Raw genomic sequence first — 16,461 nt, 5'->3', positions numbered from 1 at the left:
TGGTCAAGGAGCACATTTGTGCCTCCCTCCCCAGTGATATGGACCCTATGCAATTTGCATACAGGACAAACAGGTCCACTGACGACGCGGTCTCCCAGGTACTGCACAGCACCCTCTCTCACCTTGACCGCCAGAAGGGGGGCTATGTGAGACTGTTGTTCATTGACTACAGCTCAGCGTTCAACACCATAGTCCCCACCAGACTGGTGGACAAGCTTATCGAACTGGGTCTGAGCTCTGCCCTGAGCGCCTGGGTACTGGACTTTCTGAGTGAAAGACCCCAGGCGGTCAGGGTGGGGGGTCAGACCTCCAACATCATCACCCTGAGCATCGGGTCCCCCCAGGGCTGTGTTCTGAGCCCCCTGCTGTACTCACTCTACACACACGATTGTGTGGCCAAGTTCAGCTCCAACTCCATAGTGAAGTTTGCAGACGACACGGTGGTGGTGGGGCTGATCTCGGACAACGACGAGAAGGCCTACCGGGAGGAGGTTGAGGTACTGGAACGCTAGTGCCAGGACAACAGCCTGCTCCTGAACATTGGTAAAACCAAGGAGCTGATCGTGGATTATAGGAGAGGACAGCAGGAGACACACACACCACTGAGGATAAACGGGGCTACCGTGGACAGGGTGAGCAGCTTTAAGTACCTGGGGGTCCACATCTCAGAGGATCTGACATGGACAACACACATAGACTCAGTCGTAAAAAAGGCGAAGCAGCGCCTCTACCACCTGAGACAGTTAAGGAAGTTCAGAGTATCTGGGAAGATACTCTAGTCCTTCTACTCCGGAGCTGTAGAGAGCATCTTGACTGGAAACATCACTGCCTGGTATGGAAACAGCACGGCACAGGACAAGAAGGCCCTACAGAGAGTGGTGCGCTCAGCCGAGCGTACCACGGGTATTGCACTACCTCCCCTGCAGGTCCTATACAACAAGAGGTGCAAATCCAGAGCCTGCAGAATAATGAAAGACCCTCACCACCCCAACAACAGCCTGTTCCAGCTGCTGAGGTCAGGCAGACACCTGCGAACCCCAGCTACTAGGACAGAGAGACTTCGGCTCAGCTTCTTCCCCCAGGCCATCAGAGCCTTGAACACTGAACTCTCCACACACAAGCACACATGAGCACACACACGCACGCTGTACACGCTCGCACACTAGCAGCCACTTTAACATGAGCAAGCACACACTCATGCTGCACACGCCCACACTTATGGCCACTAAGGAAAGGTCACTTTAAAAATAGTATAGTAACATTAACAGTGTATTGCACTACCAAAGGACCTAGCATGTCCTCCATGCTCTGTAAATAACTATGTACAAATACCGATATGCCCTACTATGTTACCTGTTTATTGCACAATGTTTTATTGGATTCTATTATATGTTGTTACTACTGTATTTCACATCGTTGCGGGCAAGACCACCCGCATTTCATTGTATACTTGTATGCCGTGACAAATAAAACTCTTGACTTGACTTGACTTGCTCTCGATGAGCAGGTCGGCACCTTGCATGGTTGCCTCCACCGTCGGTGTGTGAATGTGTGAGTGAATGGGTGAATGTGAGGAACAAAATTGTAAAGCGCTTTGGATAAAAGTGCTAAATAAATGCCTATTTACATAAGAAATCTGTCTACCTCATCTGACACTATAATGTAGAGTGAATCCATTGGAGGATAAATAATCAAATTATCTATTTGAATGTATTTCCCCCTACAGCTCCAAACATTCCTTATGTCCCGCTCTTATCATGGAAGAAAGCTCAGGACAGCGTTCCCTGGAATATCATTCTGCTGCTGGGTGGAGGCTTTGCTATGGCCAAAGGCTGCGAGGTAAATATCTTATACATTTACATTTACATTTAGTCATTTAGATGAACGCTTGTATCCAAAGCGACTACGACAAGTCAGCAGGAAGGGTACAACTATTTTAGCTGAGTAACAATGTTCATCAAACAGTGTTGAAACTTGGGTGCTCCAGTGTTGAGTGCATAGTAGTAGAGACTATTGGTATAGTAGGTAGTAATATAGGCAAGGAAGATTCATTAGTGGAAGAGTGCATGATAGTAGAAGACAGTAAGAAGGTTCGTTTTATTTTATTTTTAATTTCATCTGAGATATTGATTGAAGAAATGTGTTTTTAGTTGTGAAGCGAGGTGGCTTATGATTTTTGTATTTCTTTGTATCACTGTCAGTTCCTGTACAGTTTCAGTACAGATGAGCAACATCAACATGTATTTTGTGAATTGTGAATATTCCGCCTTGATCAATATGATCTATGAAATACTGGTGTCAAGAAATGGATTCAATTGAAATACATATTCTATTTTCCAAAAGAAGGAGATGGGGATAACTGTCCCATCAACTAAATAAACCAGTATCGTATCTATAGTTGATAATTATTGACCTTATTGATTATTATTGATTATTGATCTCAAACTTTCTTGATCTTCCGATCACAACTGTTGACTTAGATCAGATTTCAAATCACAAATCACATGGAATCGGATCTTTTCAATTCTGATTTGGGCCACTTTCATATGTGGTCCTAAATCAGATACAGGTCAGATTTCTTTGCAATGCGACCTCAGTCCGAACAGTCATGTGACTTTCACATCACTCTAGATTGACATTTGTCACAATTCTTTACATCCATCTTCTTTATTGTTCATTTACATATGCGGTCAGTTCAGGATTGTGACCGGTTCACACTGGAATCTGATATTGGCCACATTTTAAAAAGAATGTGAACTGCCAAACAACATATCAGGTCTGAGCAATAAATCAGAATGTAGCCAGAGAGGACTGAGGGTGATGCACGTCCAGCCCATGTGATCACTTGATGCTTTTTCTTTTTATCATTGAATACTCACTGCATAACATGAATACATAATCACTGCACTGTTTTAGTTCACTTAACCCAGGGAAATGTGTTTGGGAATTAATATTATCCTATTAAAAATAATTACCTATGCCAGAAGAATATTTATGTATTTTTTAAATACCAAAGAATCTATTCACAGTTGTATGCTGGGATTATTTCAGATGTGCAGAATTAACACGCGTTAACTTAGCGCACAATTCTTTTAACGCCACAATTTTTTTGAACGCAACATTAACGTTTAAAAAGAAAAAAAATCATATGTACTGGCTTGTGGAAATACTGCCCATCTGTGGTCATGTTGGTGTTCTCTGCTCTGTTGCTCCATGCTGTGCTGAGCTGAGCTGTGGTCTGTTATAATGTGTCATTCTAATCTGCTCTATTCTGATCTGTTCTGTGTCCTGTCTTGTCCTGTCCTGTCCTGTCCTGTCCTGTCCTGTCCTGTCCTGTCCTGTCCTGTCCTGTCCTGTCCTGTCCTGTCCTGTCCTGTCCTGTCCTGTCCTGTCCTGTCCTGTCCTGTCCTGTCCTGTCCTGTCCTGTCCTGTCCTGTCCTGTCTTGTCTTGTCTTGTCTTGTCCTATTCTGTCCTGTCCTCTCCTCTCCTCTCCTCTCCTCTCCTCTCCTCTCCTCTCCTCTCCTCTCCTCTCCTCTCCTCTCCTCTCCTCTCCTCTCCTCTCCTGTCCTCTCCTGTCCTGTCCTGTCCTATCCTGTCTTGTCCTTTACTTTCTGTCCTGTTCTATGCTGTTCTCTTAAGCTATGTTCAGTGCTGTTCTGTTCAGACTAAGTCTGTGTCTGGCTTCACTATTTTGTGCTTTGACCTATGACCTGTGATCTTTGATCCCGATCCTGTGGAATTCAACAGGAGTCAGGCCTGGCATCTTGGCTTGGCGGCCACCTCCAACCTCTGGCTGAGGTTCCTCCCGTTGGTGCCGTAATACTGATCACAGGCTTCCTGGCCTGCTTCACAGAGTTTGCCAGCAACACCGCCACCATCATCATATTCCTACCTGTCATCGCAGACCTGGTGAGAGCTGCCAATTAGTTTAAATAATCAGAGGCACTGATCTATAATTAAATAGATAAATAGTGAATGGATTTCAGTATGTGAACAATAACATTCAATTGATCATATAACAATTACGACTAGTATCTCCCTACTAGTATGTAGGGAGAGGCAGGGCTATGCAGGAAACACACCAGCTAGGTACACAACTATACTACTATACTACAGGAAACACACCAGCTAGGTACACAACTATACTACTATACTACAGGAAACACACCAGCTAGGTACACAACTATACTACTATACTACAGGAAACACACCAGCTAGGTACACAACTATACTACTACACTACAGGAAACACACCAGCTGGGTACACAACTATACTACTACACTACAGGAAACACACCAGCTAGGTACACAACTATACTACTACACTACAGGAAACACACCAGCTAGGTACACAACTATACTACTACACTACAGGAAACACACCAGCTAGGTACACAACTATATTACTACACTACAGGAAACACACCAGCTAGGTACACAACTACTACACTACAGGAAACACACCAGCTAGGTACACAACTATACTACTACACTACAGGAAACACACCAGCTAGGTACACAACTATACTACTACACTACAGGAAACACACCAGCTAGGTACACAACTATACTACTACACTACAGGAAACACACCAGCTAGGTACACAACTATACTACTACACTACAGGAAACACACCAGCTAGGTACACAACTATACTACTACACTACAGGAAACACACCAGCTAGGTACACAACTACACTACTACACTACAGGAAACACACCAGCTAGGTACACAACTATACTACTACACTACAGGAAACACACCAGCTGGGTACACAACTATACTACTATACTACAGGAAACACACCAGCTAGGTACACAACTATACTACTACACTACAGGAAACACACCAGCTGGGTACACAACTATACTACTACACTACAGGAAACACACCAGCTAGGTACACAACTATACTACTACACTACAGGAAACACACCAGCTAGGTACACAACTATACTACTACACTACAGGAAACACACCAGCTAGGTACACAACTATACTACTACACTACAGGAAACACACCAGCTGGGTACACAACTATACTACTATACTACAGGAAACACACCAGCTAGGTACACAACTATACTACTATACTACAGGAAACACACCAGCTAGGTACACAACTATATTACTACACTACAGGAAACACACCAGCTAGGTACACAACTATACTACTACACTACAGGAAACACACCAGCTAGGTACACAACTATACTACTATACTACAGGAAACACACCAGCTAGGTACACAACTATACTACTATACTACAGGAAACACACCAGCTAGGTACACAACTATACTACTACACTACAGGAAACACACCAGCTGGGTACACAACTATACTACTACACTACAGGAAACACACCAGCTAGGTACACAACTATACTACTACACTACAGGAAACACACCAGCTAGGTACACAACTATACTACTATACTACAGGAAACACACCAGCTGGGTACACAACTATACTACTATACTACAAGAAACACACCAGCTGGGTACACAACTATACTACTACACTACAGGAAACACACCAGCTGGGTACACAACTATACTACTATACTACAGGAAACACACCAGCTGGGTACACAACTATACTACTATACTACAGGAAACACACCAGCTGGGTACACAACTATACTACTATACTACAGGAAACACACCAGCTAGGTACACAACTATACTTGTAACTGAGGGGTACAATTTCCTGACTGTATTGATAAGTATGGTATTATTAAACCACTACCGCTTGTACTTTAACTTCTGGCCATCCAGTACATGATATAGATATGATGAACACTTTCCCACCTGATGAAACGAAGTCCACACAAATGTATAAATCGAATATTTTATATAGCAAAGGGTATATACAACGTTCACTTAATGACATTTATGATTTGAAATGCACTTGTATGGCAAATGAGTATTCGTAGGTAAATCAACATTGAATGTCCAATCTCTGGTTACGCAGGGAGCAAGTATACAACCTGGTTCTTTAGGGAACTATAGCGATGGTACTTAAATGATTATAGCTGGATACACTAAGGGGGGGGGGGGGGTCCCGCTGGTTGTAAGACAGTAGGAGGGGGGGGTTAGAAGAGCCGCTGGCGGTATCCCATCTGGCAGACGATTTCTTGGGAGAATTCAGAGTCCTGAACACGATGCCCACAGAACCTCGGTCCGCAGATGAATACAGCTGGACCCTCTGGTGGACGGTAGCTGCCGGTCCACAGATGAAGAGACGTGAGGCGACCTCACTCGGGGTAGAGCGCCGTCTCACCTGGACTCCTCTCCGGGGGGTAGTTCCAACACTCAGCAGTGTTGGCCGTTATCCATGGAATAATCAAAGCACCCAAAGCATGTAGATAATCCAAGCCGTGGAAGGCTCGCCGTCGTCCGGGTAAAGTAATCCAATGTACAGGTCCACTCGTCCTGGCCCGGAGCTCCTCGGATGCAAGCACCACACGTGGTCTGCCCAGCCTGGTTAAGACTCCAGATAACGTCAGGAACGATGGGGGTACTGCTCACTTTATAACTCTAACCGAACGATGCACCATACATAATAGACTATTATTAGCTTAATAGAAATACGTCCAACTTGACGGTATAGTGCCAAACTATGACAATTCAACTATTAATCCACACGATGTCTCAATGCCTATTCTGAGGCCAAGTAGGCCTTACTGCACCACACGTGCGTCGTGGGTGAGGCTTTGCGTCTGTTACTAGGTTGGAGGGTAAAGAACTAATGGACTAAAAGAAAGTTCTACTTTACTTGCGCCATATATATATGCGCTGTGAACAAATAGTACCATTCGTATTTCGCCAGACGTATTCCTACGCGGAACCGGGCTTGCCACGACATGTTGGTCGGCACGATTGAACTTGAACCAAGGGGCATGGCTGCTGGCGCCAGGTTCTCGTCCAATGGTAGAATTAAACTATTATGGGCTGTTTAGTAGACTAAAGGGATATTCAGTGCATATTGTACAAGGAATATACAGGGGATATCAAACGATATACAAATACTATTAAATATATATCCATAAATAAATATATATATTCGGTTTAATCTGATCCTTCACAACAGCCGCCCCCTAATTAGTCCCACCTAATTAGCTAAGCAGAGACAGATTAACCGCACTGTCTACCACTCAAGGTCCGCTGTAAGGGTCAGTCAACTCACAAAGTCATGGGGTCATGGTCATCATCGATAGTGTCTGGGAGTCGGGGCAGTTCTATTAGCCTCGCCACGGGTCGTGTGTAAGTTCGCCCTTGGACGAGCACTTCAGCTGCTCGGACCTTGCCATCGGCACCGGTGATCACTTTGCTTACAGCCGGCCACATAGCTCTGGGTAGTGACTGGTCGATAATCATGACGACTGTTCCTTCTGTCAAATTGTCTCTCTCTTTTACCCACTTCTGGCGGGTCTGTAGAGACGGTAGGTAGTGGAGTAGGAAGCTGCTCCAAAACTTGTCAGCTAGTACTTGACTGTACCTCCACATTCTTCGGCCATTCGCTTCTTCAGGCCTGTACATTGTCTGGGGTAGCGCGGGGTCCAGCCGCCCCATTAAGAGTGTGTTGGGGGTGACTGGGTCGACATCTGCTACATCACTTGAGACGTAACCGAGGGGTTTTGAGTTCAATACTCCCTCGATCTCCGTGAGCACTGTCATTAGGACTTCCTCCGCCACAGTCTGGGCCCCAAGCACGGCGTACAGGGCTGTCTTTATAGAACGTACTTCTCGTTCCCAGGTTCCACCGAAGTGGGGTGCGTTCGGGGGATTAAACTGGAAGTCAATCTGGGATGGAGCGAGGTGGGTCTTAAGTTCTGGGCCCATAGCTTGGAAGCTCTCTCTCAGCTCTCTTTCTCCGCCTTTGAAGTTTGTCCCGTGATCAGACAACAATGTAGACGGTTTTCCTTTCCGTGATGTGAATCTTCGGAAGGCCATAAGGAATGAGTCTGTGCTCATGGTCGGAAGGAGTTCGATATGGATCGCTCTGGTGGTCATGCATTTGAATACAATACCCCACCGCTTCTCGGTTCCTCTTCCTCTCTTTATATACAACGGGCCAAAACAGTCCATGCCTGTGGAGTGGAATGGCTTGTCGCCGAGTCGGAGGCGACAGGGGGGTAGGTCAGCCATCCGTGGTATGCTGGGCTGCGCGCGCCACTTTCGGCAGTCTAGACAGGTTCGCTGGAAGCGTCGCACCGCTTCTCTTCCTTGAAGTATCCAATAGCGACGTCTGATCTCCGCGAAGACTCTCTCTGCTCCTGCGTGGTGTACATCCTCGTCGTATTTCTTTATGATCAGCTCTGTGACCTTGTGTCGGCTGTTCAAGACTATCGGGTACTTAATGTCATCCGGTAGATCGGGGGCTCTCCGCAGGCGACCACCCACTCTGATGAGATTATGGGCGTCACTCTCGGGTGCCAGGTGGAGCAGTCTGCTGTCTGATGGGACGGGCTTTCCTCCCTGTAGACAGTCTAGCTCATCGGGGAACGAGTCTCTCTGGGCTCGTTGTAGTAGAAGAAGTTCTGCTTCTTCGTAGTCAGCTGCTGAAATGTCAGTGGTAGACTGAATCTTTGGGTGGTGCCACAGGAATGTCTTTAGCTGCGCACTCTGTAGGGTAATGCAGTCATCTATGTTGGGGTCTGTGGAGGCGACTGTGCTCAGTCCACAGAACATAGGTTTCTTGTTCTCAGCCTCCTCTTTACTTGCTTCCCGTGGGGTGGGCGTAGGCCACTCTTCTTCCGGGAGCTTGAGGAATTCTGGTCCGTCACTGTAGATGTTGCGACGGGTGAGGTCGTCCAGGGACATTCCCCGGGTGATGACGTCAGCTGGGTTGTGTTTGGTGTCCACATACCGCCAGCTCGCTGCTTCTGTTAACTCTTGAATCTCGGTGACTCTGACTCCCACGAAGACCTTGTATCTGCATGAATCAGACTTGATCCATGTGAGTACTGTCGTGGAATCTGACCACAAGATTGTTCTGTGCACCGGAATGGTGAGTTCACGTTGGATTAACGTGGCTAGATGCGCTCCTGCTAGGGCTGCGCAGAGCTCTAGACGCGGGATAGATTGTTGCTTTCGTGGGGCTATTCTTGAGCGAGCCAGGATGAAAGCGGTGTGTATCTCTCCTCCCTTCTCTTGGGCACGCAAGTAGGCCACCGATCCATAGGCTACTTCAGAGGCGTCGCTGAAGACGTGTAGATCCATCTTGCATGTCTCTGGCCTCACCGTGGGTGGGAAGTAGCTGCGGCGTATATTGACGCCTGGGAGTGAGCGGAGTTCCGTCTCCCACTCTCTCCATGTGGAGGCAAGGTGTGCAGGTATTGGGTCGTCCCAGCCCTGGTCCTTGTCCCATAGTGCTCGTACAATCATCTTTGCCCTGGTGGTGTAAGGTAGAATACATCCCAACGGGTCATATTGTCTGGCGAGTGTTCTGTACACACTCCGTCTGGTGGTCGGTGTCGCCGTCGACCTTCCCTGCTCTGGAGTCAGGGGTTTGTGTCTATAGTGGAGCGAGTCTGTTTTGAAGCGCCAGACTAGTCCTAGTGTCATTTCTTGGGCTTCTCCTGGGATGGTCGCCATCCAGGTCTCGCTGCTGGCAGCCTTGTCCGCGGGGGAGAGGCTGCGCAATACGTGCGGGTCACTGCTGGCCCACTGCCTGAGATCAAAGCCGCCTTTGATCAGGGAGGCGCGTAGCTTGATTAGGAGAGCCTCGGCTTCTTCTTGAGTCGAAACGCTTTGTAAACAGTTGTCCACGTAGAAGCTGTTCTTCACACTGTGTCGGACCTCTTCATCTGCTGCTGGGTCCTCTGCGACCTCTGGGTTGAGGTTGCGCAATACTGGGGAGTCGCTGCTGGCCCGCTGCCGGAGATCAAAGCCGTCTTTGATCAGGGAGGCGCGGAGCAGCGCACGACGTCGCCAGTCAATTTTCTTCTCGACATGCTGCAGGAGTGTGGTGTCTCCTTCTGTCGTTCTGGAGTGGAGGCAGCTAGTGGCTGCTGTTCGGTTGAGAGATTTAGCGAGGGGGCCTTGTAGTGTCCACCCTAGGCGGGTCTCGACTGCTGCAGGACAGCCTCGGGGTCCTGTATGGACCCGGTCAATCGGGACTATGAGTTCTGCATGGTCGGAGCCTATCAGCAGGGTCGGGGTGGCGCCGTCTATGAGCGGGATAGGTAGTTGACGCAGGTGCACATATTTATCCATCAGCTTGGCGATGGGGTAGGTGTACTGCGATAGTCCTATTTCTTGGCTGGTGAAAGCATTTGTAATCCTATACCGTCGCTCTGGCTGCCCGCTTGCTGCGATAGTGAAGGAGACATTCTCGCCCTTTATCGTCTTTAAATCTCTTCTTATTGTCCGAATCGTCATTTGGTTCTCGCTCCCCCGCAGTCCCAGCTGGGCCGCAGCGGACGCGAGCAGAAGGGTCTTCTCTGACCCGTCATCAAGGACGGCGTAAGTGTCCATGACTTTATCTTGGTAGCTCAATGTCACACGGACTACCTTTAAGAGCACTTGGGCGCCGCTGCTGCTGGCGGGGTCAATGTACATGACACTTGCCTTGGTGCCGCTTGATGGTGCAGGTGAAGGCCGTCTTCTGTTACTGTCGTGTAGTATATCTAGATGGGCTCCGTCACACCGACTGCACCTTTTCTTTAGGCGGCATTCGGCTGCCATGTGACTGCGCGCACATCGGTAACAGCGCCTGTTGGACTTTATCCATTGACTCACTTCTTCTGCATTCATCTTTGTGAATAGGTCACATTGTGACAGCCAGTGTTCTTTCTCACAGTGGGGGCACACCATCTTCCACTTCTCTTTTCTCGAGGAGGTACTGTGGCTCTTACTGCTCGGTACTGACTCTGATTGGTGCATGACAGTCACCGATCTTCTTCCATCGTTTATTCTCCTGGGTCCCTCTCTGGAGCTTGGCGTGCTCCGCCCGAACGTATCCAGTCGTAAGCTGCTGACTTCTCTCGCCAGGAAGTCGGCTAGATCAAGGAGGGATGGTTCGGGGCCGTTAGGATCCCGGTGGTCTCTCTGCCGCCTAAAACGCTCTTGTCTTGCGGGTGGCAGCTTCTCCAAAATCCTCTCGACGTTAGAGTTGGCGTATAGCTCATGCATGCCCTTTTCCCGTTGCGCTCCCAGCATCCCTACCAGGGACTGCACTTTGATTGACAGGTCGTCTAGTGAGCGATTGTCTGTTGCTGGGGGTAGGCGATCAATATGCCTTATCTCTTGGATTACGTAATCCATACGTCCATATCTCTGGTCCAGCGCTGCTAGAGCCGCGGTGTATGGGGTCGTAGAGGTGGCATAGGCTAGCGCTATATTGTGCGCTCGCGGTACTTTCAGGTGCTTCAGTAATATTGCATACTTGTGGCGTTCATCAGCGACATCCACCATCATTGTCTCTAAGCACATCCGGAGCTCCGTGTACTGTGCTCGATTCTCATAGGTGAAGTCTGGAAACGACGGCGTGGCAATGTATGACGCCGTGGATGGCTGATACATCGGCGAGCGTTGGGGGAGAGACCTCCTAGGCGAGTCTCCTCTTGCGCCTCTCTGTGGGCTGGTACCGACAGGGTACCATGGCCCGCTGGTCCAGGTGCTATTCCTCCGGGCTGGTCGTGCGTCGTGCTCACCCGTGAATAGAGTCGGGGGTCTGTAGCGCAGCGCCGCGGGGGTATAGCCTGGGCTGTACTGGACCTCCTGGTCCGGTGGAGTACTGTGCTGTCGTCGGGCTTGGTTCTCCTCCTCTCCCTCTTCTTCTTCTATCAGGTCCTCTAGATCCTGTAGTCGTTTATTTAGCTTCTCCGCAGTGTATGCCGCTCCTTCCTTGTAGCTGGGTCTCGCTTGGACCGGTCTGGGAAGGGGGTCTGCGGGGGGTATAGGCTTGGTCTGTTGGTCAAGTTCAGGGTCGCTTGCTCGGTTAGGAGACGCTGCCCTTGACTGTTGTCTCGACGAGTTCCTTGAACCCCTGGCGGAGGGAGAGGGTGTTGCCTTGAGGATCAGCTGCTCCATTAGCTGCGCTTGTAACTTGTCGCGCTCGACTTCGCGCTTGGTGAGATCTGCTTCTCTTTGGGCACCGGCAGCGGCGCGCTGGGCGTCGGCCCGGTCTCTTGCCATATTCTCTTCCGTCTGAAGGCGTCTCATCTCCAGGCGTATGCGCTCTTCTTCGCTCCGTTGCTGTGCTTGGAGTCGATCGCGTTCGCCCTGAAGTCGATCGCGTTCACCCTGAAGTCGATCGCGTTCGGTAGAGGCTGTCAGGCTGACGAGGAACGCCTGTTGTAGCATCCTCTCCGCTTCGCTGGGGGAAGACGGTTGTAGAGGTGAGCCGCTCCTGGGTGAGCCGCTCGTGGGGGAGTCCTGGAGCTCTATTTCCTCGGCGCTCTCCTCCTCTTCTTCCGTGCAGAGTTCTCTCTCTGTAGGGTTGTCTTCCTCCCGGGGCTGGTCGGGGACTACTTCTTCGGTATTGGCGGGGGGTAAAGGCATGTCAGCTCCCTCCTGGTCCCCACCGTGAGCTTGGTCAGTTACATTAGAACCCACTAGGGCCTCTGTGGTCGGGGAAACCTGGTCGTTAAGGTCAGACATAATTTTACTTTCTACTTTTACCGCGTTTACCGTTTGTCGAAGGCTAGGTAGTTGACTGACAGCGTAGTCCTCTAAGTACTGAGGTGGCTGTCGTCTGCGCTGCGGGCGTTCTACGTTAGGAGGACCGTTTCGTGGAGTGTTCATCATAGGCCATTTTAATATTAATAACACTATATTAATATTACACTAGTTACCCTCCGGCTCGAAGGACCAATTGTAACTGAGGGGTACAATTCCCTGACTGTATTGATAAGTATGGTATTATTAAACCACTACCGCTTGTACTTTAACTTCTGGCCATCCAGTACATGATATAGATATGATGAACACTTTCCCACCTGATGAAACGAAGTCCACACAAATGTATAAATCGAATATTTTATATAGCAAAGGGTATATACAACGTTCACTTAATGACATTTATGATTTGAAATGCACTTGTATGGCAAATGAGTATTCGTAGGTAAATCAACATTGAATGTCCAATCTCTGGTTACGCAGGGAGCAAGTATACAACCTGGTTCTTTAGGGAACTATAGCGATGGTACTTAAATGATTATAGCTGGATACACTAAGGGGGGGGGGGGGTCCCGCTGGTTGTAAGACAGTAGGAGGGGGGGGTTAGAAGAGCCGCTGGCGGTATCCCATCTGGCCGACGATTTCTTGGGAGAATTCAGAGTCCTGAACACGATGCCCACAGAACCTCGGTCCGCAGATGAATACAGCTGGACCCTCTGGTGGACGGTAGCTGCCGGTCCACAGATGAAGAGACGTGAGGCGACCTCACTCGGGGTAGAGCGCCGTCTCACCTGGACTCCTCTCCGGGGGGTAGTTCCAACACTCAGCAGTGTTGGCCGTTATCCATGGAATAATCAAAGCACCCAAAGCATGTAGATAATCCAAGCCGTGGAAGGCTCGCCGTCGTCCGGGTAAAGTAATCCAATGTACAGGTCCACTCGTCCTGGCCCGGAGCTCCTCGGATGCAAGCACCACACGTGGTCTGCCCAGCCTGGTTAAGACTCCAGATAACGTCAGGAACGATGGGGGTACTGCTCACTTTATAACTCTAACCGAACGATGCACCATACATAATAGACTATTATTAGCTTAATAGAAATACGTCCAACTTGACGGTATAGTGCCAAACTATGACAATTCAACTATTAATCCACACGATGTCTCAATGCCTATTCTGAGGCCAAGTAGGCCTTACTGCACCACACGTGCGTCGTGGGTGAGGCTTTGCGTCTGTTACTAGGTTGGAGGGTAAAGAACTAATGGACTAAAAGAAAGTTCTACTTTACTTGCGCCATATATATATGTGCTGTGAACAAATAGTACCATTCGTATTTCGCCAGACGTATTCCTACGCGGAACCGGGCTTGCCACGACATGTTGGTCGGCACGATTGAACTTGAACCAAGGGGCATGGCTGCTGGCGCCAGGTTCTCGTCCAATGGTAGAATGAAACTATTATGGGCTGTTTAGTAGACTAAAGGGATATTCAGTGCATATTGTACAAGGAATATACAGGGGATATCAAACGATATACAAATACTATTAAATATATATCCATAAATAAATATATATATTCGGTTTAATCTGATCCTTCACAACAATACTACTACACTACAAGAAACACACCAGCTAGGTACACAACTATACTACTACACTACAGGAAACACACCAGCTAGGTACACAACTATACTACTACACTACAGGAAACACACCAGCTGGGTACACAACTATACTACTACACTACAGGAAACACACCAGCTGGGTACACAACTATACTACTACACTACAAGAAACACACCAGCTAGGTACACAACTATACTACTACACTACAGGAAACACACCAGCTAGGTACACAACTATACTACTACACTACAGGAAACACACCAGCTAGGTACACAACTATACTACTACACTACAGGAAACACACCAGCTAGGTACACAACTATACTACTACACTACAGGAAACACACCAGCTAGGTACACAACTATACTACTACACTACAGGAAACACACCAGCTAGGTACACAACTACACTACTACACTACAGGAAACACACCAGCTAGGTACACAACTATACTACTACACTACAGGAAACACACCAGCTAGGTACACAACTATACTACTATACTTTTCATCTTGGCTAGCCCCTCATAGAGGGGATGAGTCTATGGCTGAACGTGCTCTTCATCTTGGCAAGCTCCTCAGAGAGGGGATGAGTCTATGGCTGAACGTGCTCTTCATCTTGGCTAGCTCCTCATAGAGGGGATGAGTCTATGGCTGAACGTGCTCTTCATCTTGGATAGCTGGTTTTCCAGGATAGCATCCAGCTTCTTTTTCATCCTCCTCTCCACAACCCCATCTAGATTGCCTAGTCCAACTCCTACTAGGGAGCAGGCCTTCCTCACCAGCTTGTTCAGTTTGTTAGTAATAGCCTACTACAAGCGCTATTATGTGGAACTAGATGACTAATTTACATTTTAACAACAGAGGAGTGAGTGCATAGGTCTACATGTATTCTGTGACTATAATTCATTCATTTTCCTCCATTGCATAATATGACTAGATCAGTCATTACCTACGCACACACGTGTCGCTTCATAATGTGAAACGTCTCACTACTTTCCCACTAGCACTAAACTTTATTTAGGTGGGTTTTATTCTCCACTTACTACATCCACTGTGCGTGTGCACCATTGAAAAACTCTAGTCTCTAAAATCAACAAGGTCTCATCAGAAAACGTAAATAAAGTACCAATCGACCACAGGAAAAAAGGTACATAATGTATGTTATGCTATAGCCAGATGACCCAACAATGATACAAACCTAGCAATACTATGATTATGGTTCATTTTAACGTTTAACGGTTATGGTTAAGATATAAAGTTAGGGTTAATGTCAGGGTTAGGGTTAGACGGTTAGTAGTTAGTTTAAGGAAACAGTTAAGGTTAGGGTTTTGGCAAGGCCAGCAGGGGAACGCAGAAATGTCTGAAAACATTAAAAGCTTAATTTTTTTGACATGTAATATACGTATTCTACACATTCAAATGACTGGTTGGTTCTTAGGGTTCCTCCAGTTTGCTCTGAACTACTGCTCCAACTGACTTTTGCTGAATTTAAAAGTATGATCACCGAACACTGTGTGTCGACTTGTCACCGTCTTAGCTGATTCTTTATTGTCTATAAATAATTTTCATCATTCAAAGAGTATGACACCAACATGTCTGTAACTGAGGGGTACAATTCCCTGACTGTATTGATAAGTATGGTATCATTAAACCACTACCGCTTTATGTACTTTAATTACTGGCCATACAGTACATGATATATAAATATAATGAACACTTCCCACAATGAACCGGTTCTACACAAAGTTGTCTTTAAGTATTTATTGCAGCAAAAGGTACATAATACTTCTCTATTATACTTTGAATGCACTTGTAAGGCAAAGGAATGTGCGTAGGCAAATCAACAATGAATGTCCATTCTCTGGTTACGCAGGAGGTAATTATACAACCTGAATCTTAGGGAATTATATCTATAGTACACTAGTAATATATAGCGGGAGATACTGGAAGGGTCCCCCTGGTTGTAAGCCAGCAGGGGTAGAGGATCTGTCGGTAGTAGAGAGTCTGGTCAACGATGACTAAGGAGACTCCAAGTACAGGAGACGGTGCAATAGCCTCTTGATCCACAGACGAATACAGCTGTTCTCCGTAGACTGTAGCTCCACAGTGAAGAAAGCTAGCCGGCCTCAGGCTCTCTGAGGCGCCGACTCGACTTGGCTCCTCGCGGGTAAATCCAACACGTATAGGCGTCGGCGATTCTCCGCT

At 47.6% G+C, this 16,461-nt stretch overlaps 1 protein-coding gene across 1 annotated transcript in view; it reads left to right on the top strand.

Moving 5' to 3' along the window:
- The window catches only part of slc13a3 (solute carrier family 13 member 3), a gene marked incomplete at both ends in the record, with an annotated part of 62,814 nt that overhangs the window by 42,639 nt on the left and 3,714 nt on the right, over positions 1-16,461 (top strand). The window contains 2 exons of the mRNA XM_084333560.1: positions 1,727-1,839; positions 3,749-3,910. Of these exons, the coding sequence (XP_084189686.1) occupies positions 1,727-1,839; positions 3,749-3,910 (275 nt within the window). The remainder of the gene's footprint in view (positions 1-1,726; positions 1,840-3,748; positions 3,911-16,461) is intronic.

Source organism: Notolepis coatsorum, assembly GCF_963971535.1.
Source record: "Notolepis coatsorum genome assembly, chromosome: 17".
Lineage (NCBI taxonomy): Eukaryota > Metazoa > Chordata > Actinopteri > Aulopiformes > Paralepididae > Notolepis > Notolepis coatsorum.
This window is presented reverse-complemented; position numbering and strand designations above follow the sequence as displayed.